The sequence below is a fragment of the Mesoplodon mirus genome (genome assembly GCF_964341445.2).
Source record: "Mesoplodon mirus genome assembly, chromosome: 9".
Classification (NCBI taxonomy): domain Eukaryota; kingdom Metazoa; phylum Chordata; class Mammalia; order Artiodactyla; family Ziphiidae; genus Mesoplodon; species Mesoplodon mirus.
In genome coordinates, this window is record NC_138985.1 from 81,824,676 (window position 1) to 81,852,489 (window position 27,814).

The following is a 27,814-nucleotide window of genomic DNA, read 5'->3' on the forward strand; positions in this document are numbered from 1 at the left end:
GTATTACGTGCATTGTGTACCTGTTTGCGGGGGCAGTGGGTATGCTTGTGTGAAGCGATAACAATTCTAGCCAGTATTCTTGAGGACAGTATTCAATGTGTTCTTTTTCTGAACTGAGCATATCTCCATAAATATGCAAAGATGCTTTTAGAGTTATGTGATTGAACTGACCAAGGGAATTAGAGTCTAATTTTAGAATCCTAAGTTTTTATAAATTTTCTGTATTTTATTGTGGAAAATTCTAATGTTTATTGTAGATTCACTTTTCAATTATAAGTGGTAGATAATCTATTTTTTAATTAGTTCCCCTATAAGGCTTGAACTTTAGACAACTATTCCCCAGACAGTGGAAAAAAGGCAATGAACAACCAGATCTGTCGATCTTGATTCTTGAAAATTAACATTGTCAGAGCTGAATAGGAAGGAGACAGAATTAAGAAAATGTATATTTCAGAAGGTTTATTCTTTGCAGTCTGTTAGTTCCAATAGTACACCACCAACTCACTACTTTTAAAATATCAGTAGAGAGCTATTTCTTATGTTGTGCCTCTTTCCAGGAAAACAAAATTTAAGTAGATTTGGACTCAGTAGTCAAAGAGAAAAAAATCTTTTTTGCTCTTAATAATTCTTCGACAATGTGCTTCTTCTTCCTGTGAATTCTGTTGTTTCTAGCCAATCAGTTTTTCATGAACAATATATTCCTTTCAGAAAAATTGAGCCAAAGCAATATATGAAACACAGAACTTCATTGCATAGCACCAGCATAGAATTGATTCCCAGTTGATGAATTGAGCTTGTTTATTTCTTATAACTCATCACCATCATCTGAGCTAAAGCTACTTCTCCTACTGCTCTCTTTGGAAACTGCAGGGGAAGTGGCAGACAGCAGAGGATCTGTTCCAAATGGAGATATTGTGTCATCCAGTAGCATGTCATCCAATCTTTGTTCCTCTTTCAAAGCCGCACTAAATGATAAATCTGTGAAGTGTGACAAAGGATCAGAGAAGGCCATAGCTTGATCACAGAGCTCAGGGCTTTTCCCCTGAGACAGAATCAATTGTTGGCAATAGTCTACTGAATTCTGCTCAAGATGGGCCTGTTGTTTCGTGATGTGAGCACCTAAATCAACTGTGCCAAGTGAAGCCAGAGCTGGCAGACCATGAGCACGAGCCTGTATTTCTAGTTCCTGCAATTTCAAACAAGAATAATTAAATAATGACTTTGAAAGTAAACTCAACTCTATAGAGTAAGCCACAAATAGATTTAAAATATTAACAAGCACTCAAAATGAAGACTAATACATATTATCAATATTCTTTGCAAATAACAGAGTGTGGTATATTTCTAATGCCTGAAAAATAACCCTGAGGAAAATACTCAGATTTTAAAAAAATACTCAGATTGTTCGTTAAAGGAATACATGACATATAATGGTCCCATAGTGGCTCAGGCTACAGTACAACTATTTGGAGATAGTGGAAATCTTCCAGTCATTCTTCCTGATTAATTTCTCTCTATAGGTCCATTTCATGGAAACAGGAGTGTTTTACCTGGCAGTAAGCTTGCTCACATATTAAAGAAAAAACCTTGAGGCTTATGAAAACCTATATTCTGAGATTTTGTGTCACATGAACAGATGAGGAGTGACAATATAAACTGGCATAATATGCCTTAAGGCAATGAAATCCACAGCAATGTTACTATAGAAATAAAAGGGGGAGAGGAGAATTTAATGTCCAATATTATCCAGAGAAACAAAGGTTCTGCTTATTATTATTTTTTGACTGGGATAATATTTGTGTGTTTATAAAATTGGTTCTATTTTCTGCATTTTTGCAATTAGTTATTGTCATTCATTATATATTTTTAAAGCCAACTTGATCCTAGATTTCTAATCAAAACCTAATTGAATCAATCTAATTCATGAACTTCTAAAAGGTAATAAAATTATCCTTGGGAAGAAAAAATAATTGTTAATGAGAAAAAAATAAATGAGACCAATGAATAAAACTGATGATGGAGAAGTCATATGTAAGCTACATGGTTCATGGCAACGTTCTTATAAAAACCTGAATCCGGAGTAGAAGGCGCCTGTTAGCCTGCTCTAATTTCTTCTGTCTGTGTTCTAATTCTCGAGCTCTCTGTTGTTCTTTTTGTAGCCACTTGATGTACTCCACTGATGCTTTTAGAATGGTTCCTTTGTTCCAGCGCATATCACTGTAGAAAGGAGAGATAACCTTTTCACAATTGTGCATGTCAGCAGAATTCATAAGAACTTACAAAATCTTTCACATTAATATGAAATAATGATTTACATGACTATTATTCACTCTTAGATATTATTGCTTCTGAATAGAAATTTTAATAGAATAGTTAAGAAGCCCTTATATAGTAAAATTAATCCCAGAATGAAAATAAGTGTCAAAAGAAAGTAATAAAGTGACTTTTTGTGGGAGAGCTAAATGCAATATCATGATTCTACCATTACAGTTTTTATATTTTTAGTGAAAATTGCTTTTATTATTAACTCCAAGATTAAAATCTATGTGCGGTATTTCTGCATTAATGAACGAGGAAATGTACATTACTGAGGACTTAAGCCTAAATTTTTTAAGATCATTTCAAATGTATCAATCTTTTAACCTACTTTCTATAAGGTTGCTTTTACGCTTCTAGGAAAAGAAAAATAAAGTCCCTCCTGAATGGTGATCCTGAGTAATTGTGAAACAAATCGGAGTTTGGCAACATCACTTTATGCAATAGAGCAAAACTTTCTGGAATCATTAGGCAAATTTTTCTGCACAAAAAGCATCAACATTTTTTTTAAAGCTGGATATCTATTTTTAAGTAAGTGTACAATAAGTAAATACAGTTGAACATTGCCAATAATCTTCAGACTGTAGCATAGAAAAAATATTTTATTAAAACTTATTTTTAGACAGGAGAGATGGTAAATTTGGAATTACAGAACAGGCTACTGAGTTTAATATCTAAAAACATACATCAATAAATTTAATACTGTCTGACAATTCATAATATGTATGGAGAATAGGGCCAAACTGATTGCTAAAAGTTAATCAGAGCTCTTGAAAAATCTGGATGAATTTTCCATTTAGAATCATGAGATTTCTTTTAATACAACAGAAAGTAAACTTGTAGGGAAAAGACACTACACTGCATGTATTTTTGGTTTACGTGATCTACATGAAATTCATGGAACTTAATATGTATGTATTAAGTGTTCAGAAGTGGGAAAATGTAGTTTATGAAAAACCTGACTGGCATGTGCCTCACTGGAAGTTCAGGTTAGATGACAATTCCATTAGCTGTAACAAATTAAAGGAAGATACATTATTCTACCACAGGTGAAAATGCTTATTAGGTGAGAATGCTGAAATAAGCCATCTTCTACTGAAAAGCACCAAACCATTGCCAGGTCTGTCTCAAGCTTGAAAATGCTTTGTCAGTTCTCTGGGGCCATACAGCTGTTGATATCTTTCCAAGCACAGTGAATTATCTAGTGGTGGGAAGGGTAGGGGGAAAAGAGGCTACTTTTGTCATTAAACCAAGAAGTTATCTGTCACTGAAAAGTGTAGTGAACTCCTGAGTTAAAACTCTAAGCAGCAACAGGAGTCTAAAGGCCCTAATTTTGTTTTATTTCTTCTCATGGGAAGAAAAACTTGAAGGACAGAAGGAATAGGATGAAAACAATAACCCTAGTCAACTTTGAAGTTTAAGGTACTGTTTATTTAGGTCTAGAATAAACCTTCAAAGTTGTGGTAGATCCATCCACTTCATTACAAATGACTCAATTTCATTTCTTTTTATGGTTGAGTAATATTCCATTGTATATATGTGCCACATCTTCTTTATCCATTCATCTGTCGATGGACACTTAGGTTGCTGCTTCCATGTCCTGGCTATTGTAAATAGAGCTGCAATGAACATTGTGGTACATGACTCTTCTTGAAATATGGTTTTCTCATACAGAATGAAGTCAGTCAGAAAAAGAAAAACAAATACCGTATGCTAACACATATATATGGAATCTAAAAAAAAAAAAAAATTGTTCTGAAGAACCTCGGGCAGGACAGGAATAAAGATGCAGACATAGAGAATGGACTTGAGGACACGGGGAGGGGGAAGGGTAAGCCGGGACGAAGTGAGAGAGTGGCATGGACATATATACACTACCAAATGTAAAACTGATAGCTAGTGGGAAGCAGCCACATAGCACAGGGAGATCAGCTCAGTGCTTTGTGACCACCTAGAGGGGTGGGATAGGGAGGGTGGGAGGGCGACGCAAGAGGAAGGAGATATGGGGATATATATATATATATATGTATGGCTGATTCACTTTGTTATAAAACAGAAACTAACACACCATTGTAGAGCAATTATACTCCAATAAAGATGTTAAAAAAAAAGTTGTGATAGAAAACACACAATGGGTTTTGCTACAATATCTACTTGACGTCATTTCACTAAATGTTTAAAAGTTTACTCTATTTAAAGCCATTTTAATATATGAGGTTTCTTCTGAAAATATTTCAAGTTTTCCAAGTATATTAAAGAGATGTTTACCTCTCTCCCAAGATAATTTCATGCAGTTAGGCCTTAAAAAACATTATATATGACATTATACTATAAACACTAACACATACAAGGACATACCTAAGGAGTGAATGTTGATACTGGCTTTTCATTTTCTACAAAATAATTTTCTTTGAAGAACTTATATCTTTGAGAAAGTTAAAAGCTTGAATGTATATAGGGCTAAAGCAGGTAACAGAAATATGTAGGTTGGAGTAAGAATGCTGCCAGGCAAAACTATGGAAAATGTACAATCTGTTGTCATCTTAGGAGTGCACATTCACTTAGAAGCATTAAAAAAATAAAAAAGAAAGAAAACACCATGACAGGTCTGATTCTTCTTGCTTTGATCAACATTTTATAACTTCTGATTTAGAAAGTCTTGTTAGGTCTCATTTACTACCTCAACTGCCATTCTTACACAAAAGCCGGAGAAAGTTCTGACTGTAGAAGATAAAAAAATCAATACAAAAATACCTTAATTATATATATAAAAAAGTAGAAAGGAAAGAATAATTTGATAGCACAACTAGAATAATTCATGCTCTGTTGGCATTTTTATATCTACAAATATGATTTTTTGTAAATATGATTAATTAAAAGCACATATGAAGTAAATCACTACCACACATCTGTAGAAATGCTTCACTTTTTGTATTTGCTAGTTTTGTTTGGTTTTATTTTTCACTGACGGTTAAGAGACTGTGTGCTTTTCATTTCATTTTCTCAACATATATACCTCAACGATAGCTCGACTATACTTTTTCCCTTCTGACCATACTCTTTTGACCCAGCAAAGAAGAAAGAAGTACAAATTTCTGAATGTTTTTCATACGCAAAAATGGCAACTTCATAGAATTCAAAATGCTTTCAGGTATTAGCTTTCATTTGCTAAGCCAAACCGTAAGTTTATTCTAGCCATGAGCTGGAAAGGTCCTCAGAGCCTTTTTATAACCAAAGCTTCAGAGTTCCTGCTACTTGCCCAAGAGCATGCGGTGTTTAGAAGATGAGTCCTAGGTCTCCTCTCTCAGTTCAGTGCTGTATCTGCAAATCTGTGGCTTTCCCACTTTATCAAATGCATCTGCCATAAGAAATGTGTTTTCTATTGTGACCCATTGCACTCTTTGTACATATAACAGCAACGAAGTTTTCATGAGGTATTACTATCCTTCTAACGTGTAATATGTAATACTCTGATATTTTCAGTGCCTACATATAATATAATAGAATTAAAACAATTAATAATTCCCCTTTCTGAAATCCACAAAGAAGAGAAAGTCCCTTAAGAATACTTAAAATGAAGCTTTCCCAATTATGGTCCCTTTCAGATGTGATTCTGTGATAAATTGATTTTCCATGTTCTAGATCGGGGTAGACAAACTATAGCCAGCATCCTGTTTTTGTCAATAAAGTTTCATTGGATGCAGTCATGCTCTTTCATATACATATTGTCTATGTCTGCTTTCATGCTACAATGGTAGAGTTGAATAATTGTGAGAGATTTTATGCTCACAAAGCTTGAAATAATTACTATCTGGCCCTTTAGAGGAAAAGTTTTCCATCCCCTGTTCTGGACAATGAATTAGAACCAGAAAGGAGCCATTTTACAACCAAAGCTCCTATGAAAATGTAGAGTAATAATTATCCCTCATACAAGCTTTATAATATTCTCATACATATTACTTGATTTTATTTTTATAAAAACCTAGCCATATAATTGGTGCTTTACAGGTTTGGTGACATCTAAAGATGTTCAGTCAGGCTTCAGAGTCCAATTTTATAGTCTCGTCTGTTTTCTGCATATAACCTGGGCCTGGCACTGTGGGTTAGCTCTACTGGTTACAAGGGAAGCTCTCTTAACTGACCTTATCTAATCACTTTCAGGATTAATTAATGTTCTCCATTCCCTTTGTAATACTCACTGACTGTTGACAGAACAAAGTAGACCCTAGGCTACCTTCTGAGACACCCAGGTACTTCTGTTATCCTTGTGGTGACATGTACTTAGTGACAGGCTGTTAAATGAATGACCATTGTACTTATTATTGTGATAGTATAATTAAATTATATGTATGTTAACTAATGAAATACGAATGCAAAAGAAGAAAATGCATTTATAAAAATAGTTATTGTTCTTAGGAAAAGTATATTAAAAGCTTTGGAAAAACTCAAGTAAAATGTCAGTAGAGATAGGTTGCTAAAAAATATGTTGTAAGAAATTAGAGTGCAAACATTTTTTAAAAATCCATCTATACTTAGGTGGTTGGCCCTTAGGTTTTTGTTTTATCTTTAAGAAATTGAAATAGACTATACATTTTTGTGTAGTTTATGTAAGAAAGAAAAATTGAAACACATTCAAACTAAAAGGTCTTGGTCTTAAATCAAATGTTTGGTGAATAAATGTGCATTTATATTTTAAGTGTTAAAAAAAAGTCTTATCTGGAAAATGGATGTTCCCTTCTGCTAACAGAAAGAGTTGCATGCTTAGAGACTTCAAAAGGTTTGAAAACTTATTGGTAGGACCTACACCAAGATTGAGCTCTTCCTACTTTCTGTCCAGTGCTCTTTCTGCCATTCTACTGGAGATGCCTTCACTATCTACTATGCCCATAAGAATAAATATGGCATTCCCTTCTATTATAAATGGATGAATTGTCCAAGTGAATTAACACATTTACATTTAGGGAAAGAATACTTTCAAATTTCACAAATATCACTTTATCAAACATCATCATTTCTGAATAATGGATTTTTGCCAGTATCTGGAGAGTCCAGTTCTCAGTCTGAACAAAACATTTTTTTCTAGTCATTATTAATGCTACAATGTTTTCATGTTTTTAGAGAAACACTTAACATGCTAAATTGATATTTTGTTTTATCAACTATTTCTTGAAATTTACAACCTCAAACATCTTGTTTAACTGACTTTGTGACTGTATGACACCATAACCTAGCTGAAAATTTAATTGCAATAAGCGATTATTGACTGGCGTCAATCAGCCTGTTTTTACAATTCTATTTTTTCTGCTTGCATATCGCCAGAATTTTGGAACCTCTGAAAATTCAACATCCCAATTTTCACGTACACATAAATCTTAAATTGGAAGGAGTGCTATAATCATAAATTGAGGATGCCAGTCAGTATCATGAAAGCATTTGGTACTACCGCTAAATTTGCAAATATCGGTGTCATACAGAAAAATCCACTAAATACTGAGAAGAAATAATTTACTTATTTCCTATAGCTCAATAGGACAAGTGTTAGTAACAACGTTGATGCTTAATAACTATCAGCCTTGAATAGATATTAAAAAATGAGACCAGCAGTAGCCTAATCTTTACCACAGCTGCTTAGTTTCCTAGTCTTTGGTTCTCCCCTCCCCCTCTCCCTCCCACCCATTTTGGGGGGGGGATTGAAACCATAACATTATTAATAAATGATTGGTGAACTCACGGATCATTAGACTTTGGAATAAGAGTGCCAAGCTCCTTGATTCGGTAATTAATATTATACCTTCTTCTTCTTTCAACTATTAAAAAAGAAATATTATTGATTATCTCATTAAAGCATAATTCATTTTTGGTCAGCTGTAAACTTTCTTAACAATCTTGAAAAACAATGAGCAAAAAAGTTTCATTCAGTGAAAAGGGTACTTTTCAAAAATAAAAAATTCAAACACATTTTATTCTAAAAGTAAAAATAACAATATTAGAATTGTGAGTCTATTATTCACAATTATTTTAAAACATTTTCTCTCAAAAACATTTTTATCATTCTTTGAAATGCAATAATATTCACTCATACTGATATATATATATATATATATATATATATATATATATATATATATTTATATTCTCTCCTTTCTCATACACGCCACTGAAAGGCTAACACAAAGTTTGCTACATGGTACGTATGTGTGCCCAAATAGACTATGACCTCTTTGAGGGCAGGGACCATTTCTTTTGTATCTCCAGAGGCCTTGGCATGTAAAAGGTGCTAAATAAATGTACGTTGATTAGACTATAAATATAGTTTTCTAATTTAACAACTTTCAATAATACATAGAGCAGTGATTCTTAAACTCTGGCATGCATCAGACACACCTGGAGGGATAGTTAAAATAAATTTGTACCCCGCACCTAGAGATTCTGATTTTAGTAGGACTGGGTTGGGACCCAATAATTTGCATTTCTAACAAGTTCCCAGGTGATGCCGATGCTGCTTGTCTAGGGCCCATACTTCGAGAACTACTGATATAGGTTTTTATTCAGAGACTGTTTTCTCTGTTTGCATTTCTATGCATCCATTGCTTATGGAAATTTTGTGCATCTAGTAAATGTTCAATAAATGTCAAATATACAAATAAGCAGAGTTTTCTATGTTGACCCTTACCTAAGAGCAGTCTTATAGAGCACAGAGTAGTCCTATATTCCCAGTGCTCTATATTCCCAGTATCAGGAACCACAACTTATGCATAATACTGTTTAAGTAGCTAACATTTTTAAAGCTTTTTAGGGAAATGAAGGAAGTAAAATGTCATGAAGAGGAAGAAAACTATATGTCAAAAACATTAAACCATACGTGCTTCAAAAATAAGATCTGTTACTAGAAACAAGGAAAGTCATGAAAAAAATATCAATTGTCTTGGTGAACCTACTCTACAAAGCAATTTACCATGAATGAACTTGATCTTCAAAAATAATACATTGGGATTCCTCTGAAATTAGGATATAATTGATTCTTGGGAGAGTTTATTTTCCCTCTTTACCAATCCTGTTTTCCTATGCATGTGATTCAAAAAACTGACACCATATAAAAAACTGAAAAGAAAATAAACAAGGATAATGCTGATAGAAATACATTTATATTTTACAGTGAGAATTTATTAGTAAGTCTATGTTCACACATACTCACTCCTATATTATAAAACAGACTTTTAAATATAAGATGAAGAGCAGCTAGGAAGGATGTTCACAGTTTTATCTCAAAATAGGAGACTGGTTTAGTCCTATAATGGTTTATCAAAATCTATTATTTAGATGCACCTTATGTAAAATATCAGAAATTCCTACCCAGCTCTTCTTAGATTGTTCCCAGTAAAACTTTTAATGGCTAATTATGATGAGAAGTTTGGTTCCTCAATGTTTTCATCTCCAGTACTAGTTGTCTGTAAAGGAGTCAAGTTTTAAGAAATTACTAAACTATTTCATGCTTCAGCTGATTTCACTCTTCACCAAGTTTTTGATATATTCACTCATTCCTGTCCTTAGATCCAAGCAAAAGGGGCCTCTCTTCTCAGACCCCATACTGATGAGGAGTCCCCTTTGCCTTTTCTTACCATACCCATCCACACTGAGCAAGGCAGCCACAGGACAAAGGGATCCCCCTTCTAAACTACATTCCAGGTAATTTGCAACAGGAATATCTTCCCAAACACCCTGAGCCTGTTCAGGCTGCTTCCCAGGTCCATCCTCTTGAGAGAGGATCAGGACACCAAGTTGCTTACCCTAGTCCCAAGATGCAGACAAGGGGCAGCTGTTTGCAGAGATATGTATAGAACTTGAATATACAGAATGAGGGGTTCCCACTCGTGTTTGAGTCCACTTGCAGCATAGAAATGCAAGTGGCCTCTAGGGGGTAGAGAGAGAAGTGAGATGGGCTGCTGGCTAAAGGCTGGCATTGCCCCACCCTGACATTCCTATTCAGAATTCCAAGGATCTGAGAATTCTTATTTCACACCTGGCCTTCCAATCTTTAGGAAGGATAGAACATACTTAATTTAGCATTTCTAGCTTGAGTTATAGCTTTTAAGTATTTAGACATCTGGTAAGTGGGACTTTATTTGTCCTCCAGCCATGATCCTCAAAAATGTTAAGGGATATCCTAGATTCATATTTAAAATGTGATATTAATTTTTTGTAACATTGATATCTCCAAAAAGAAAGATCACTAAGAGAATCCAAATTAGAAAACTCTTTGATAATGGTCATACGAGGCACCTATCATACTTTACATTAAATGACCTGTTATTTAAAGTGCAAACATAGAGGAGAGAAGAAAGGAGCAAGGAAGGTAATAGTTAGCAGGCTTAAAACTAAGAGAGAAGCCTTTAGCTCCTCGTTGTATTATTAATTCCTTCTGGCAACAACTAGCTCTGTCTTTCAGGTTCTACTGACACTTATCTTCTCTGCCACTAAGTGATCAGAATCAAATGATTTCCCTCTCCATAATTACTCTAAGGACTGTTATAACCACAGGTCAGCTCTCTCCTCAGTCACACAGTCAACCTACTCTGTGACGTACGCAGATGCTTCATGAACAGATATATGCAGGTTTCACAGGTACATGTAGAATCAATTTCAACTAACCACATGTAAGGAAATTCCTGGTTTGTTTTAGAGCTTTAAAGTTTTTATTTACTTCTATTCTATTCTATTTTTTTTCTCATTTTTTGATTTGGCTCCCAGAACAAAAAAGCTTCACACTCAATTAGTCAAGCTCACTTAAGACAGTTAAGCATTTGAGACATAACAAAGCACTCTAAAGCTCATCAACTTCCCTGGACTGCATTTACCCATCTCATGTGACCCATTATCAGAGTCAAATTGACCCCCAGGAAGGCATAAGAGGCCCCTTTTTTGGCAGCAGCAGTGGAATTCAGCAGTACAACATAAGCAGTACTTTCAGATAACTTATCATTAGGAAGGGAGGAGCAGATTGACACAGAAAGATAAGAACCTGGAGTCACATTTCTTGCTATTTAAATGATGTACATTTTCTAAAGTCACTTTTATCTCTTTAAACCTTGGAGTCAATGAGTCACAACTGAGTTCAGACATAACTCAATGCTCACATGCAGTCTTCTTGAGAGAGAGAGAATGATCAAGGAGAGAACTTGAGATGCTGAACTTCATAAAAATGCCTAGATTTTCTGAGAGTTCACATTGTTTAAATTTCCCAACATAGCTCTACCAGTGAGCATGTACACTTACTTTTGGTCATCTGACCTCAAAATATTTATGGGGCAACAATAAAACATCACACATTTTAACCTTCTGCATTTCCTCTTGCATTAATTAATTTTGTTTTGAAAAAAGGAAAATATACTCACTGAGGTTGTGGTTGTCCTTTTTTTGTCTCTCTTTTGCCAAATCTCGAGTATCAGTTTCTGATCGAAAGGAAGACAATTGAAACAGTACTCATTTCTACCTTACAATCCTTCCAGTCAACATAATTCAGAAATACTAGTGAAAATACAATATTACTTGCTCCAAGTGGTAAAAAAAAAAAAAAAAATATATATATATATATATTGAAAATATTCAGAAATTTGGAACAGAGTGCTCTTTAGTAAGAAGGCACTGACAAAACCTATGGGCTTTGAGCAGTAAAATCTGGATTTGTGTTCTGGCCCTCCATTTAATAGCCTTGTGAACTGATACCTAAGTTCTCTGTCTCAGGCTTCTTATCTGTAAAACTGATATAATACTTACCTGATAATCACTGTGATGATTAAAATAGGTACAGCACACAGAAAATATTAAACTGCTTAATCATTTTTATTAGTATTGTTCTCAGAATTTTAAGATTGTTCAAAATTATTACAACCTAAATTTTTTATAAAAAATTATGATTTCTACATCCCAAGAATTGGAACTAACTACATTTCTCAGATATACCTATTGGACAACTCCATACTTTCAGTAAGTGACACTTCATGTGCTATGTAGTTGTGAGCATTTGTGATAGTCAGTCTCCAATATGGCCCACGATGATTCTCACTCATGATATTCACACCTTTGTTGGTGCCCTTCCACACTGAAACCAATAGAATTTTGTGGGAATGATTAGTGTGGCTTCCCAGACTACATCATAAAAGACATTTTCAGCTTCCCACTTTGGTGTCCTTTGAATTGCTAGTTGTCATGTCATGTGGACACCTGAGCAGCCCTGTGGAGAGGTCAACGTGGTAAAGAACCAAGGCCACTTGCCAACAAGCAGCACTGACTTGGAAGACCTGTGAATGAACCACCTTGGGAGTGCATCCTCTAGCCCATCAAGTGGCAAATGTCTGTACCTCTGGCCAACATCTTGACTGCAACCTTATGAGAGACTCTGAGCCAAAACCAGTTTTACAGGTCACCCCCGGAATTTCCGAACCATAGGGTTTGTGTGAGATAATAAATGTTTATTATTTCAAGCTGTTAAATTTTGAGTACTTTGTTATACAGCAATAGATAATTAATACAATGTTCTTTGAATTATTCTAGTTTTAAAATAGAAATACATTTATTTAAATTTAGTTAAGGCTACATTCATTAATTTTAGTCTAAATAATTTGAATGCATAGATATTTTTGAGTTGTTGGTTAGACTCCAAGAATGGATATATTGCATTTATTAAAAATGTTTATATTAACTGTATAAAAATATTTAAAGACCAGTGTTTGAGCTCCAAACTAAAAATTTGTTATAGAAATTTCGACTGAGTTTTATTTTATTCTTATGGAGAAACTAACACTGGTCTTGTAAGTCATGAAATCCTTATTTTGATCCACTTCTGCTTCTAATCAGCTGTATGACTTTGGGAAAATAACTCCTCTGACTCTTGATTCCCACATCAACATATTGGAGGAACTTGACAGTGCCCCTATAATTCCTTTGAGTTGTAACAATTTTGAGATTTACTATTGAAAACTGAGGGTTTTTTACCCACATGAGAAAGTTAAATGTGAATCATGAAATCCATAAAACAAGCTAAAAAGGGGAAAATCTAATTTTCTTTAATCTATTAATCTGTTCTTTTGCAACCATGTTAATAAATTGCATCTATTCAATATCAAAATGAACCTATGTTAAGTGAAGAACTTAGTCAAACTGTCATATACATATGAATAGAAGTTATGTGTATATTCACCCAATTCCTAAAATAATTAATTAATTCAATTGAACTGTAAGTTATGTTAACTTGCTGTTTGCTTGTCATAGAGGAAAAAAGATGGATTTACTCTCTAAATGTCTCCCATTTTAACTAACTATTTTAATAATATTTTTTAAATCCTCTTTAGCTTGGAAATATATGTCACTCATGTCTTATGTAGTTGATTTTTAAAAAGGATAAAACTATAAAAGCAATGTTACCTGTAATTTCTCTTTTCATTGGTAGACTACTTGGACAAGAAGCACTTGTAAGGCCCATATTAACTGGTGAAATTCCCTGCTCACCACTATACACATCCAAAATACTTCCAGAAAGCTTTAGAGGAAAAAGGAAGAAAAGATCAATCAAATCTTCATTGGATATTGACGAAGTATTTAGATGTTCATTTTAAATTTACCACTTTATTAATAGTAATTTGTAATATATAGCATTTTAATTTGAAACAAAAATGAATATGGCTTAACTTTGTAAAATCATTGTGGCATGCTTATGGATAAGCTATGTTGAAAAAAGCTATTTGTATTTAAGCAAAAGGAGAAATTAGTTCACTCACGAGGAAAAATTTTGATTAATATTTACAAAGTTATGGGAATTTGATCCAGCACATTACCTGGTTATAAATGAAAAAGATTAAAAATATCATTTTTGACAAAAATCAATATACATATTAGCAAAGCTGGAAAGTTCATTGCATATCATAAATTAGGTATAATGGTTGAACATTTTGGAAGCCTTCTTAATACCATCAGTGCTACCAGCAACTCACAGTCAAGAGGTGTTCTACACTGTTAATTAAGTGAAAAACTTTCTTTCCTTCCTGGAAGGCATGCTTTTCTCGCTGTACACTTAATGTTCTAGATTATTATAAATATCCTAGCCGGTAACCAAAAGCAGTGTAAAACTGCTTTTGCCTCTAGTGGATATAGGATATGTCTAATTATAGCAACACTGCAATTCTTAAAGTGCTTCTTGGGAACAATTTTTCAGAAAGCTAAGATACTTTATACACAATTTAAAATCATATCAATTTGTTAGTTAAAATGTACTTATTGATTTGATCTCCCAAGAAAAAAATTTAAATAATATTTGTTACTCAAGTTAATATTCATTATTCCAGAACAAGCTACATTTAAAATATAAGATTTGAATGTTTAAAATATTTCCATTCTAAGTATCTTTATTTCATTTCTGGAAAGTCAACCAAGAGCTGAATAAGTAGTATCTTTTTTCTTTCCTAAAGAACTAAAAATAATACAATTAACCAAGCAAAGCTATAACAAGATTATTATGGAGACTCTAACATCTTAGTCCCACTTTTTGTAAAACTCCAGTTCAAACTGAGGGAAATTTTTTAATACTTATAAAATCAGACTGAAAATAAATGTGAAGAAAGACCAAAATTAGTTTCTGACATAATAATTTATTAAACTATATAATAATATTGTATATTTCTTAGGGAAAAAATCATTGAAAATACAGTGGAAATCAGGCTAATATTTAAGTGTATGTGCATATAAATAAGGACATTATAGATTGCATATGGTATTCTGATGTATGTTTTCATATATTGGTTCTTCTCATTATTTACTCTATTTGGACTCCTCATCTTTATTTTATATAAATTCATTGTTTTAAAATGTATTTTTGTTTCTTGGACCTTAGAAGGGAGCACCTTAAGTGGGATATTTATTCCTTCTCAATTCCCTCATCTGAAAAATAGGGACAGGGACAAAGTTGACCAAATTGGATAGATGATGAGTATTAGTATCAGTACAACACAATTAGGAAGAAATCCTAAAAGCAGATATTTCCCTAACATGTGAGTCATTTAGTTATATTGGTAAAATTTAAAAGTTTCCAAAATCTTTTTTTGAAAACCCTGTTGGTTATAAGTTGGGGCATCAACAACCTGAATTGTACATTTCCACTGTGCCTTTGAGAAACATAATGGACATGCTGAACAAAAAGACAGGGAATGAGGGAGAAGGAAGGGGGAAAGAACTAGGAAAAGGGCACTTTTCTCTGAAGAGTTTGAATTCCGATGGATTTCAATGCAGCAGTGGCAAATAGCAGAAATGTTTGAGAAGAAAAGGAGACATATTACATATACACTGCAACAATAAAGTGATAGATTCCTAACTATAGCATCTCACTGGGTCCATATTACCTCGTCAGACTGTACCCAACGCATTTTTCCTTAGAAATGGGTCTGGAATTTTGAAAATGAATCTAATCCTGCTTAACTGTGGGTATATTACATCCTATCCTGACCTTGGTTATTATCAATTTATGCCCTGAAGCACAATGATTAATATCCTATTTAATTTTATGCTGTAGGTACTACTCTATTTCATGTAAATGGCTAATCACTTTTTGAATATCATTAAACAATTGGTTTCAATTTCAAAGTATGTAATACATCTCATATAATCTAAAGAGCCTTTTCTCCATTAAAAGATATAAGGGTACAGTGTTAGTGAAAATTTAAAGATTACATAGACATTGGAAAAGGCTTACAAAGCAAAATTATAACTACTTTTTTTAAAGGTATAAGTTACTTAGGTATTAAGGTCTAAGTCTTAGCTTTATTTTATAGAGTAGTAGGCAACTGGATAGATATTTTATGAAGAAGTATTTATTATTCTGGTTAAAACAAAGGTTACTTTTTCAGAAAAGCAAAATCATTGACATAACAATAGGGAAGTATTATTATTAGAAATAAACTCAAAAATTTTAAAGACATCTAATAAAGAATTTATTATAAAATATTTTCAACAAGGTAAAACATACTCCTCAAGACATTTCTTCTTTCCAGTAGAAAAAAGTGAACTCCTGATCTAAGAAGTTGCTTTGAAGTGAGAAGTGATTGACAGTGGTTCCTGATGTCCAAGATTCTCTACCCTAGATTTTAGTCACATCTCATTACTAAGATCATAGAGACTTAAGTGGACTGAGCCCTGGCCTTACCACACATAACACTACTTTTCAGAGTAGCCAATATTCCCTAAAGAAAATTAGCTCACAGGTCAACATATCAAAACGTTAGAGGAAAATGACTATTTTAAAAGTTTAAACAATATGGAGTGTTAGAAATAACATCAAAAGGAAAAATTTTAGAAATAAAAACTAAAAGATCACATGAAACCAAGTTTTTTAAATTGACCTAGTGTACATTCTAAAAGAAATAAAGATACTTGTAATATCTTTATAATATAAAATAACTTGTAATAATTTATAATATAAAATAATAACAAGAAAGCATAAAATGGCTGAAGTGATGAAGCAGAAATAGGAGCCATGAAAATATAATACTTGAACAAAAGAAAACTATGGAAAAACAGCATAATGCATACACTTAGAAAGAAATAAAGGAATTACCAAATTAAAGTAATCTCTCAGGAGGGTGATGAAAAGAACCAAGAAACAAAACATACGAAAGAAAATCTAATTAGTATGTAGGATAGAATTATTAGAACTAAAATACAGACAGGTATTAGGACTCTCAGAGAGAAAGAATAAATAAAGCTGGAAGGAAGAATACATTTTAAGAAATAATGGAGATGCATTTCCTAGAATTAACTCTAAATAAAAGACCAAAAAGTCTTTTATTCTATCTCATCTTATTTTATCATTGTTTTATTTTGATTTAAAAATCAAAGGGCCTATAGAATATCAAAGAAGAAAAACCTACACCCAGACACATTATAGTGAAATTTAAGAGTATACAATGACAAAGAGAAAGATCGAAAAGCCTAAAGAGAAAAAGAGAAGATTATGCTCAAAGGAACAAGAATCTGATTAACATAAAATTTTTCAATAGAAAAATGGATGAAAGAAGAAAGTGAATCAGTATTTTTCAAATGTTTAAAGAAAAGGACTTAAAATACAGAGTTTTATATCCAGCCCAAATATCATCCACATATGAGGTCATGATGAAAAATATTCTTAGAGGTATAAAATGCTTAAGAATATTTACCCTCAAAGACTAACACTGAAAACAGTTTTGGATGAAGTAAATATGATATAATAAAATGTCATAAAAAATAATCAAATATCTTGGTAAAGTGGTTGTAGTCTAAAAAAGAAGAAGGGAATCAAAATCAAAGATAAAATGAAATGTATAACCATATAACTCACTATTAAAGTGTAGATAATATCAGTATGATTGGATTGGAGTAGTAAAAAAGCCCATGGATGTGAAAGTGGTAAAAAAAAGTACGAAAGAAAAACATATTAAAATATAGGACTCACTTAAATAATAAAATAAGATGAGAGAAACAGATGAAAATATATCAATAAGAACAATCAATGTAAATAGGTCAAACTCCTCAGCTAAAAGGTTGACAGTTTGGCTAAAAAGACAGTATCTAGATCTATGTAGCTTACAAGAGACACTGCTACGTTGCAAAAGGACACAAAAGATTGAAAGTTAAAAGATGGGAAAAGATATGTCCAGCAAATTATAACCATAGGAAACCAGTGAACTACATTAATATCAGAGAAAATAGGCTTTAAAATTAGAAAAATTAGGGCTAGAGAGAGTCACTATCTAATAATAAAGAATTCAATTATCCAAAAAGGCACAGCAATTATGAGCAGGCTTGTACCTAATAGAAAAACCTCAAAATATGAAACAAAATATTTGTAACTACAAGGAGAAATTAATAAATCCATCAACATATTGGGAGATTTCAACACATTTCTCCCTGTTTTTTGAAAAGTCAAGTAGACAAAAATAATCGGTAATGTTCTAGATGTGACAATAAAAGTAAAGTCTTGGCCTAGTACACGTATATAGTTCCACATCTACAAATTAGAGGACACACAGTTTTCCAAGTACGTAAGGAACGTACATAAGTATTGATCAGGTACTCAGAAAAAATACTAAAACCAACTCCCCCCCCCAAAAAAAACTTCAAACATTTCACAGAGTCCTTGATTTCCTATATATTTAGAAATTCTTAAGTGACTCAAGAGTAAAGACCAAATCTTAATGTAATTTAAAAATAAATGAAAGATACTGAAAACTCACATAAAGAAACTTCTGGAATATGGCAAAGTAATGCTTTGAAGGAAATTTATACCCTTAAATATGAGAAAAAATAGATAAAAATTTGAAATTTGATAAACTAAGTAAATTTCTCAAAAGTTAGAATAACCAAATAAACCCAAAGCAAGTAGAACAGATAGTAATATAATATCATAAATCAGTGAAAAACAAAACAATGCAAAAGACAAGTTTTGTTTTGTTTTTTCAGTTAACAAACTTGACATGCCTCTTACAAGACTGATTAAAAAGAATGAAGACTAAACAAATGATATCTTAAATGAAAGGAGGATATAACCACAGTACAAGTTGAAATTTATAAGTTTTTTTTCCTCAAGGATCAGGAACAGACAAGACTGGGATACCACCCACTTTCATTCGTCACTTCTTTTTAACATAGTGTTGGAAGTCCTAGCCAGAGCAATTAGGCATGGAAAAGAAAGTCATCCAAACTGGAAAAGAGTAAGTAAAATGATTTTGTTCACAGATGATATGATCCTATATTTAGAAAATCATGAGGCTACACACACACACACAGACACACACACACACACAAGTATGAAAGCTAATAACTGAATTCAACAAAGTTGCAGGGTACAAAATCAACATGCAAAAATATGTTGCATCTTTACACACTAACAAAGAACAATCTGAAAAGGATATTAAGAAGTCAATTCCATTTACAATAACATTAAAAAGAATAAAATATTTGGGAATAAATTTACCCAAGGAGGAAAAGACTTAGACACTGAAAACTAAAAAAACATTGCTTAAAGAAATTAAAGAAGATATAAATAAATGGAAAGATATCCCATGTTTTTTGACAAGAAGACTTAATATTGTTAAGATGACAGTTCTACCCAGAGCAATCTACAGATGCAATCCAAACCCTATTAAAATCCTAACAGTGGTTTTTGCAGAAATAGAAAAACCCATATTAAAACTCATATGGAATCTCAAGGGACCCTGAATAGCAAAAAAATTTTGAAAGAGAACAAAGTTGGAAGACTCAAATTTCCATATTTCAAAGCTCACTATAAAGCAACAATAATCAAAACAGTGTGGTACTGACATGAAGACAGACGTAGAGAGTGGAATAGAGAGCCCAGAAATTAGTCCTCAAATATATGGTCAAATGATTTTTGATAAGAGTGCCAAGACCAAGACAGCTTTTTCAACAAACGATCTTGAGAAAGTAGATAGCCACATGCAAAAGGTGAGGTTGGATTCTTACACCATAAACAAAAATTTCTCAAAATGGATCAATGACTTAAACATAAAAGTTAAGGCTATAACACTCCTAGAAGAAAAGATGAGGGAAAATCTTCATGATATTGGGTTTGGTGATGATTTTTTGTATATGATATCAAAATTACAGGCAACAACAACAAGCAAAACAGATAAATTGGACTTCATCAAAATTTAAAACTTTTGTACATCAAAGGACACTATCAAGAGAGTGAAAGGACAACTCACAAAATGGGAGAAATTACTTGCAAATCACATATCTGTTCAGAGATTAATATCTAGACTCCATAAAATAAACTCCTATGACTCACAAAAACAACAAGAAAAACAATCCAATTTAAAAAATGAGCAAAGTACTTGAATAGACGTTTCTCTGAAAAAGATACACAAATGACCAATAAGGACATTGAAAGATACTCAACATCATTAGTCATTAGGGAAATATAAATCAATACCACAATGTTTTACAACTTCACACTCATTAAGATGACTATTATTAAAAGAAAGGAGGGCTTCCCTGGTGGCGCAGTGGTTGAGGGTCCGCCTGCCGATGCAGGGGACATGGGTTCGTGCCCTGGTCTGGGAAGATCCCACATGCCGTGGAGAGCTAGGCCCGTGAGCCATGGCCGCTGAGCCTGCGCGTCCGGAGCCTGTGCTCCGCAATGGGAGAGGCCACAACAGTGAGAGGCCCGTGTACCGCAAAAAAAAAAAAAAGAAAAGAAAGAAGGGAAAACATGTTGGTGAAGCTATGGAAAAAATGTTACCCTTGTTCATTGCCACTGAGAATGTGAAATGATGCAGCCACCGTGGAAAACAGTATGACAGTTCTTCAAAAGTTAAATATAAAATTAGCATATGACCAACAATTTCTCACCTCTAGGTATATACCAGTAAGAGTTGAAAGCAGATACTCAAACAGATATTTGCACACCAATGTCCATAGAAGCATTAAAGAGCCAAAGGATAGAAACAATCCAAATGTCCATCAATAGATGAATGGATAAATAAAACATGATATATACATATAATGGGATATTATTCAGCCATAAAAGGTAATGAAGTACGGATACATGTTACAACATGTATGAATCTTGAAAACGTTATGCTAAGTGAAATAAGCCGATAGAAAAGGACAAATATTGTATGATTCCACTTACATGAGGTACCTAGAATAGGCAAATTTATGCAGGAAGAAAGGAGAATAGAGGTTACTAAGGGCTGGAGGTAAGGGAAAATGGGGAGTTATTGTTTAATGGGTTCACGGTTTCTGTTTGGAAGAATGAAAAAGCTCTGGGAATGTATAGTGGTAATGGTTGCACAACATTGTGAATCTATGTTATGCCACTGAATTGTACACTTTAAAATGTTTATAATAGCAAATTTTATGTTATACATGTTTTACCACAATAAAAAAGATAATAACAGAGATTACCTATAATAATTTTCCAATGACTGTGAATGCTTAGGAAAAATACATAAATTTCTAGAGAAGTATTATTTGGTAGAACTTACTACACAAGTAATTAATAGCCTTGAATAGTCATATGATTACTGAAGAAATCAAAACAAGCTTTAAACATATTACACAAGAAAATATCTGGACTAAACAGTTTTATGGGCAAAACTGTCACATTTTCAAGAAACATACCATCTCAATTTTGTACAAACATTTCCAGACAATAGAGACAAGAGAGAATATGTTCCAATTCATTGAGACTGAAACCATATGAAAACATTATGAGAAACAAATATTATAGACCCATTTCATTCATTCTATAAATCTTAAGCAAAATATTATTAGTAATTTGAATTCAAGAGCATATAAACAAGGTAACTTACCATAATCAAGTTGGATTTCCCATAAATATATTTTATGACGTTAAAAGAGAAAAACTCTATGATCATCTCAATAGATTTAAAAAAAGTATCTGATAAAATTCAATCCCATTTATTATAAAATTCTTAGTTTGTGAGAGGACAATAACTTTCAATAATAGAAAAATATAGCTTTGCCTGTGTTTAAAATCAGTGCTTCCCTATGAGAAAATAAAATCTGGGTCCAAAATTATTGTATAAATATTCATATAACCTTTTACTCTCAGGCCAAATACAGTAAAGGGCAGCATAAATGATCTGACCTAAATTCCACATAAGTTTTTTCTGACTGTTTTGGCCTCTTCCCTCTCCATGTACTAAGTCCAATCTATTACCCAGTTATGACGTTTTTTTCTTTTAAATCATTGGTCAGTTTAAATTTTCTTCCCTATCCTCGTATCTCAAGATCCTCAGGGCCTTCAGCTTAAGTTATGTCCCTCGCTCTAGTAGCCCTCCATCCTTCTCAGTTAGTTTCCAACTGTTCCTCTCAAACCAACTCATGTTTTAAAAAATAAAACTTTTTTCTGATCTCTCCCAGCTCAAAAACCTAAAATTTAAACCTCTCCCCTTTAACTCATATATTAAGTTCAAACCCTTGTGTCCAGCTTTCAAAATCTCATTAAATGGCCCCACATTATCTGGTCAACATTATTTCCCACTACTCTCAAGTTCTGAAAGATTTCTCATCACCACATACACATATGTAGACTATGTCACAGCTTGTAAAAATAGATCTCCCACTCCAGTGGGAGGGAAGAGGCAAGAGGATAGAATGTTGCCAAATGGAACCTATGAATCCGCATATGGAGAATTTTTAAAAGATAATAAAATACAAGCAATATCATAATATATATATGCAACATCATAGATAGTTGAGTATTTATTATATGCCAGATATTCAGATAAGCATGTTTCATAGTAATAACAAATAACAGCTTCTCAGGTAATCTTTATAATAACTTTGTGAGTGAAGTCTCATAGTTCCCATTTTAAATATAAATAATTAAAACTCTGAAAAATTAAGTACTTATCTCAAGATCATACAGTTGTAATAAATAAAAGACTTGAGATTAAAACCTAGGTCCGTCTAACACAGAGGCTGGATTCTTTACTACCTATCCTATTGTGGAAGGGCTCCTGCCTTAACACTTTTAATAGTAAGAAGTGTTTTGAAAACTCAAAAAAGTTGGAGGCCATTGGAGAATATTTTTCTCAGTTTTATTCTTTCCCACTGCTATTTTCTGCACCTCAAATGTCCTCACCTTTTCTTTAAGTATCAAACTACAACCTACTCTCTCAGGCTCAACTTAAGGTCCAAACCATCTCCAACACTCTCCCTAGGGCAACCTGGCTTAATTTTTTTCTTCACCAAAATGCTATAGTATGAGGAAACTTGACCACAAATTCAATAATTCAATTCATTTTTATTGTTTTACCCCTCTTCATTTATATTCACTCAGCAAGAGAGAGGGTACTATAGTACCCAGGAACACTCATCATGTTTCTGAAAACTGATTATGTAAAACCCTGAGAATTTCCTGGAGATACATACATGTGCATTTGTGTATATGCATACATACATATAATATGCATATATGTATTATGTATATTATATATGGGTGTGTGTGGTGTGTGTGTGATGTATCTATCTACCAGATAATCTCATTATAAATACAAAAAAGGAAGTAAAATCATGTATATATATACATATATTTCCAGACAATTTTTCAGTATAGAGACTAAAAGAAGAAAAACTTCTAAACCCATACATAGATGTATATGTGTGATATCTATATGTCTATATCTATATCAAATATTTAGTGTGAGTTTCATGGGGAAGTGAGGGGATTTTGAGTTGTTTGGATCCTCTATTTTGCTTTTCTCTGAAGACATTTACTGTGAATGCAAAATGGCAAAATTGAGCTTGAGACTATTAGAATTGTAGGCATAGAAAGAAGATAAACTTTAGGAATAAAGAGTGAACACTGTAGGAGAGCATATATCACACAATGTAAGCCTACATAAAAACTGGCATTTAAGGGAATATTTTCTTTCCTTTTGTGTATTTATTCTTTCCTCTAGTTTACCTTTAAACATAGTAAACTAGATTTTTCCAGTTTTAGGACATGTACAATTGATCTCCCCCTAACTTTATTTTATTTGCTGAAGCAGGGCTATGAGGTTTGAATGATAAACATTGAAAAGAGAAATCCCACTGAGTTTTTTTTTTCATTCTATTATAAGTGAATAAAAATAATCTGTTGGGTGGGAGTGGGAGATTCCTGTCCTTGACCAGCTGGTTCATAAAGCAAATAGAAAAGATAAAATACAAAACAGAGAATGGTAACATAATAAATGCTTTTGCATCATACACTTTATATATATATAATCTGTTTAGTACCAAATGTAAATGCTGCAACAAATAATTAGTAGAACCTTCACTTTTTGATAAAAAGGTCACAATATAACATTATTTTTAACAATTTTTTAAACTAAATAGACTATAAAAATATTTTTACTGTAGCCAAAGCATTAAAAACTATCTTGTAAGTAAACAAGCTTGTCAGTACAGGAGATTATATGTTACACTTTTCAATGCTCAACTTCTACATACCTTATTTTATTGACTATTAGTTTATAAAGTTTAAATTCAGTATTTAAGGTGGTTTCATCTCCAAACATTGAAAGAATTCCAAAATGCACTTGCTCACCAGTTTTAACTTTGAAGTGTCTATAACCTTCACAATAGCAATGGTTTTCTCTTTCTCCTTCATCATTTTCTTTTCCTTACACTTGCAAGCAATAACTGGGAGAGCTGTGCAGAAACTTCTAAGGTGAACTTTGGTTCTTCCTTGGACTTTAAGTCTAATCTGCTCCAGATTGTGATTGACAAAAGCTTGCTTGTTGGTGTTATGCAGTCCTTTCAAGTTCCAACCAAGCACAGGGGGTTGTTAATATTTACTCAATCCTTGTCTCTGAAATAGTCTTGAACTATAACAGTATACTGAGATTGTCAAATGCCACCAGCATTTACAAACACTTGATTGAAAAATACCCATCTATGATAAAAGAAATGAGTTACTGTGCACAACCATATCTCTGAAAGGGAGAGGTGAAACTAAGACTAAAGGGTAGAAATTATAGGGAGACAGATTTAAACTCAGAGGCTAAACAATCCTTTGGCTGGAATGTGACAGAGGATCGGATCAGGCTAAGGTCCCTTCAGATTCTAAGATTCTACAATTCTATGAAATGGTTTCCTTCTGAGGCTGCTAGCACAGCAGAGTGGGTAAGATTGTTGCATTTGGTGTCATACAGGATTGGATTCAAACCCCTCTCCTGCCATTCACTAACTATATGAACTTGAGTGAGTTACTGAACTTCTCTAAGCCTCTTTCCTCATTTGTAAAATGATAATCTGTAATAATAGTCTCTATCTCATATGTTTGTTGTGGTGATTAAATTTTCATGAAAAGTGTTTTGCACAATCCTTGTCACATAGCAAGTACCCAAGGCATAGTAGCTATTATTATTGTTGTTATCCTTATTGCTCCTGATTTTAGCCATTAAAAAATTTCCTAAATGGTAATGTATAATGGGAACAATTTTTTAAAATATTGTGTGTGAATGTTAAAGTATTTATTTCATATGCATTTGCTGAGCACCTATGGTGTGTTAGACATTTGTGCTGGGTGCTGAGAATAAAATAATGAACAGGTCACTCTTTTAGGCTTTAGGGACACAGCAGTGAACAAGACAGACAAGATCACCAGCTTCCAGGAGTTTATATTTTAAGGGTGGGAGCACACAATAAATAGGTAAATAAAATTAAAAACAAGATAATTTTTGTAACTCTAATCCTAAGTGTCCCAGGGAATTAAATAAGATATTGATTTAGGAAGTGTGGGATGGGGTCTTCCAAATAGGGTGATTGTGGAAGAATTCTCTGACAAGTTGATATTGACTAAAGATCTGAGGCATAAAGAGATTGTCATGCAAAGATGTGGGACAAAATCATTCCAAGCTCAAAAAAGGAAATTCAATGGTCCTAACATGATAATATGCATGTCATATTCAAGAAGTAGGAAGAAGGCTATCAAGACCAGAACCTAAAGTTAAAGGGAAGTGCTGACTATGGAAAAGTGTCTTGGTTATATTCTGAGGATTTCAGGAAGTTAACAGAATGCTCAGCAATCAGAGAAACAGGATCTGATTTTTGCTTTGTGAAGATCATTCTGGCTGCTGTGTGATCAACAGCTCTAAGGGGGAAAGAAGTAGCAGAGAGGTTAGTTCTGAAATTCAAGTGAGAGATGATCATAGCCTGGAAAAGGGTTTTAGTAGAGGAGCTGATAAGCTGTGAGATTCAGGAAATCTGGGATGCTGAGTAGGAGGACATACTGATAAATGTGGTTGTGTGGAAGTAAGAGAGAGAAGAAGAATTACTTATTTTGGAGGGTGTTGGTTCTAGATGGATAAGGAGGGGGACAAAAACTTCTTTTCAGTCAGATTAGGTTTGAGATGTCTGTTGGAAGCACAAATCATGTTAGGGTAGCAGTAGGACATACGAATCTAGCATTAGGGGAGACAGCTAGGCTGGAGAAGGGTTGAGATCACCAACAGAATGTATAGATATGTGAGAAAAGAGGACTGAAGTCTAAGCCTGGGAGAACTTTAGCATGTAGATGTCTATTAGAGGAGAAAGAACCAGTAAGGTGGGTGAAAAGCCAAAAAAATATGGTGCTACAGAATCCCAGATAATACTTCAAGAAGGAGGGAGTGGTCAACCATGGCTACTGCCACAAAGAAACCAAGCCTGGTGAGAATGGAGAATTTACTATTGGCTTTGGTATTGGTTGGTTTTAAGAGCTCTTTTAGAATTGTAAGGGCAACAGCTGTATTGGAGAGTAGAGAATGGGAGGTAAGGAAATGGAAGCAGAGAGAGTTTTGAGGGGTAGGTAGTCAGGAAATGGTGTGGTTGCTGGAGAGGAACTGCATTCAAAGGGAGTTGTTTGATTTGGTTTTATTTTGGGGGAATCTTAGTAAAGACAAGTGTAATGCTGATATTTATAATTCAATACATCAGAATAGACTGATGATATAGGAGGAGTTGCTATTTAGAGAGGGAAAGTGCTTGAGAAGGTAAGAATTTGTGAGAGCTAGGACACAAGTAGTTGGGCTGGCTTCAGATTATGAGCTGGGACAATTCTATTCTAACAGAAGGGATGGCAGAGAAAATCAAAACAGATGCAGGTGGTCTTATAGAATTTGTGATGCAAAGCTAACAAGTAAGTTCTAATCTGACAGCATATATTTTCTCTCTGAAGTATGTTGTGAAAGAGAAATCAGCTAGAAAATGGAGAATGGATGGGGAATGGTGGAGATTTGAGAAGAGAAGAGAAAGTATAATGTTGTCTTAATTAATGAGAATTTTCATCAAGGAATAGCTGTAGTATTGTCTGGTAGTAGTGAAAGCCCCTATGAAATTTTGGTGATGTATTGGAGGTGAGTACTACGAGCAATGTGGTAAAATTTTATCCATTCAGCTACTCAGGTGAAGATGTGGAGTAAGATGAAAAATAAGTTTAATCATGGTTTGGCTTTTGTTAGGAGAATAAAATGAAGAAAAACGGGTATATGCTAAGAGTGTTCACAAGAGAAATGGTTATAGTACTTGACCAAGAATAGGTTAAGAAAGAAATTGTCAAAATGTCATGAGTGAGGGGCCGGGGCAGCCCACCCTCCCCCTGCCCCCACTGCCCACGAGGGCCAGCGTGGGCTCCGGGTGAGTGTGGCCATGGAGGGTTCTCTGGAACCAGGGCCCAGAGGTCCACGGGACCCAATCCCGGGCTTTGAAAAGAGCACAGCACAGCTGGCACTGACCTGGAGCACCATGCCACGCTTCCCCCAGTGTCAGCTGGAGGACCCAGAGTACAGCAGTTGGAGCACAAAGGTGAGCAGGGTGGGCTGTATGCTGGGCACCATAGGGTGACCCCCAGAGGCTGGTGTTCGGCCCGAACCAAAGGCTGGCCTCAGACAACCCATCTGGTGGACTGCAGTTTGCCAACACATAACGAAGAAAAGATTGGTTCAAAGAGGGAAAAGGCTGA

General features: G+C 33.8%; 1 protein-coding gene across 2 annotated transcripts in view; it reads right to left on the reverse strand.

Annotated features, from left to right (window-relative positions):
• Nucleotides 1–411: 411 nt before the first annotated feature.
• Nucleotides 412–27,814, reverse strand: part of TFEC (transcription factor EC) — a 662,156-nt gene continuing 634,753 nt past the window's right edge. For both annotated transcript variants that reach the window (XM_082631957.1, XM_082631956.1), the window contains 5 exons: nucleotides 13,738–13,852; nucleotides 11,709–11,765; nucleotides 8,048–8,123; nucleotides 2,070–2,217; nucleotides 412–1,186 (listed from right to left, as the gene is read on the reverse strand). In XM_082631957.1, the coding sequence (XP_082488083.1) occupies nucleotides 806–1,186; nucleotides 2,070–2,217; nucleotides 8,048–8,123; nucleotides 11,709–11,765; nucleotides 13,738–13,852 (777 nt within the window). In that variant the 3' untranslated portion in view covers nucleotides 412–805. The remainder of the gene's footprint in view (nucleotides 1,187–2,069; nucleotides 2,218–8,047; nucleotides 8,124–11,708; nucleotides 11,766–13,737; nucleotides 13,853–27,814) is intronic.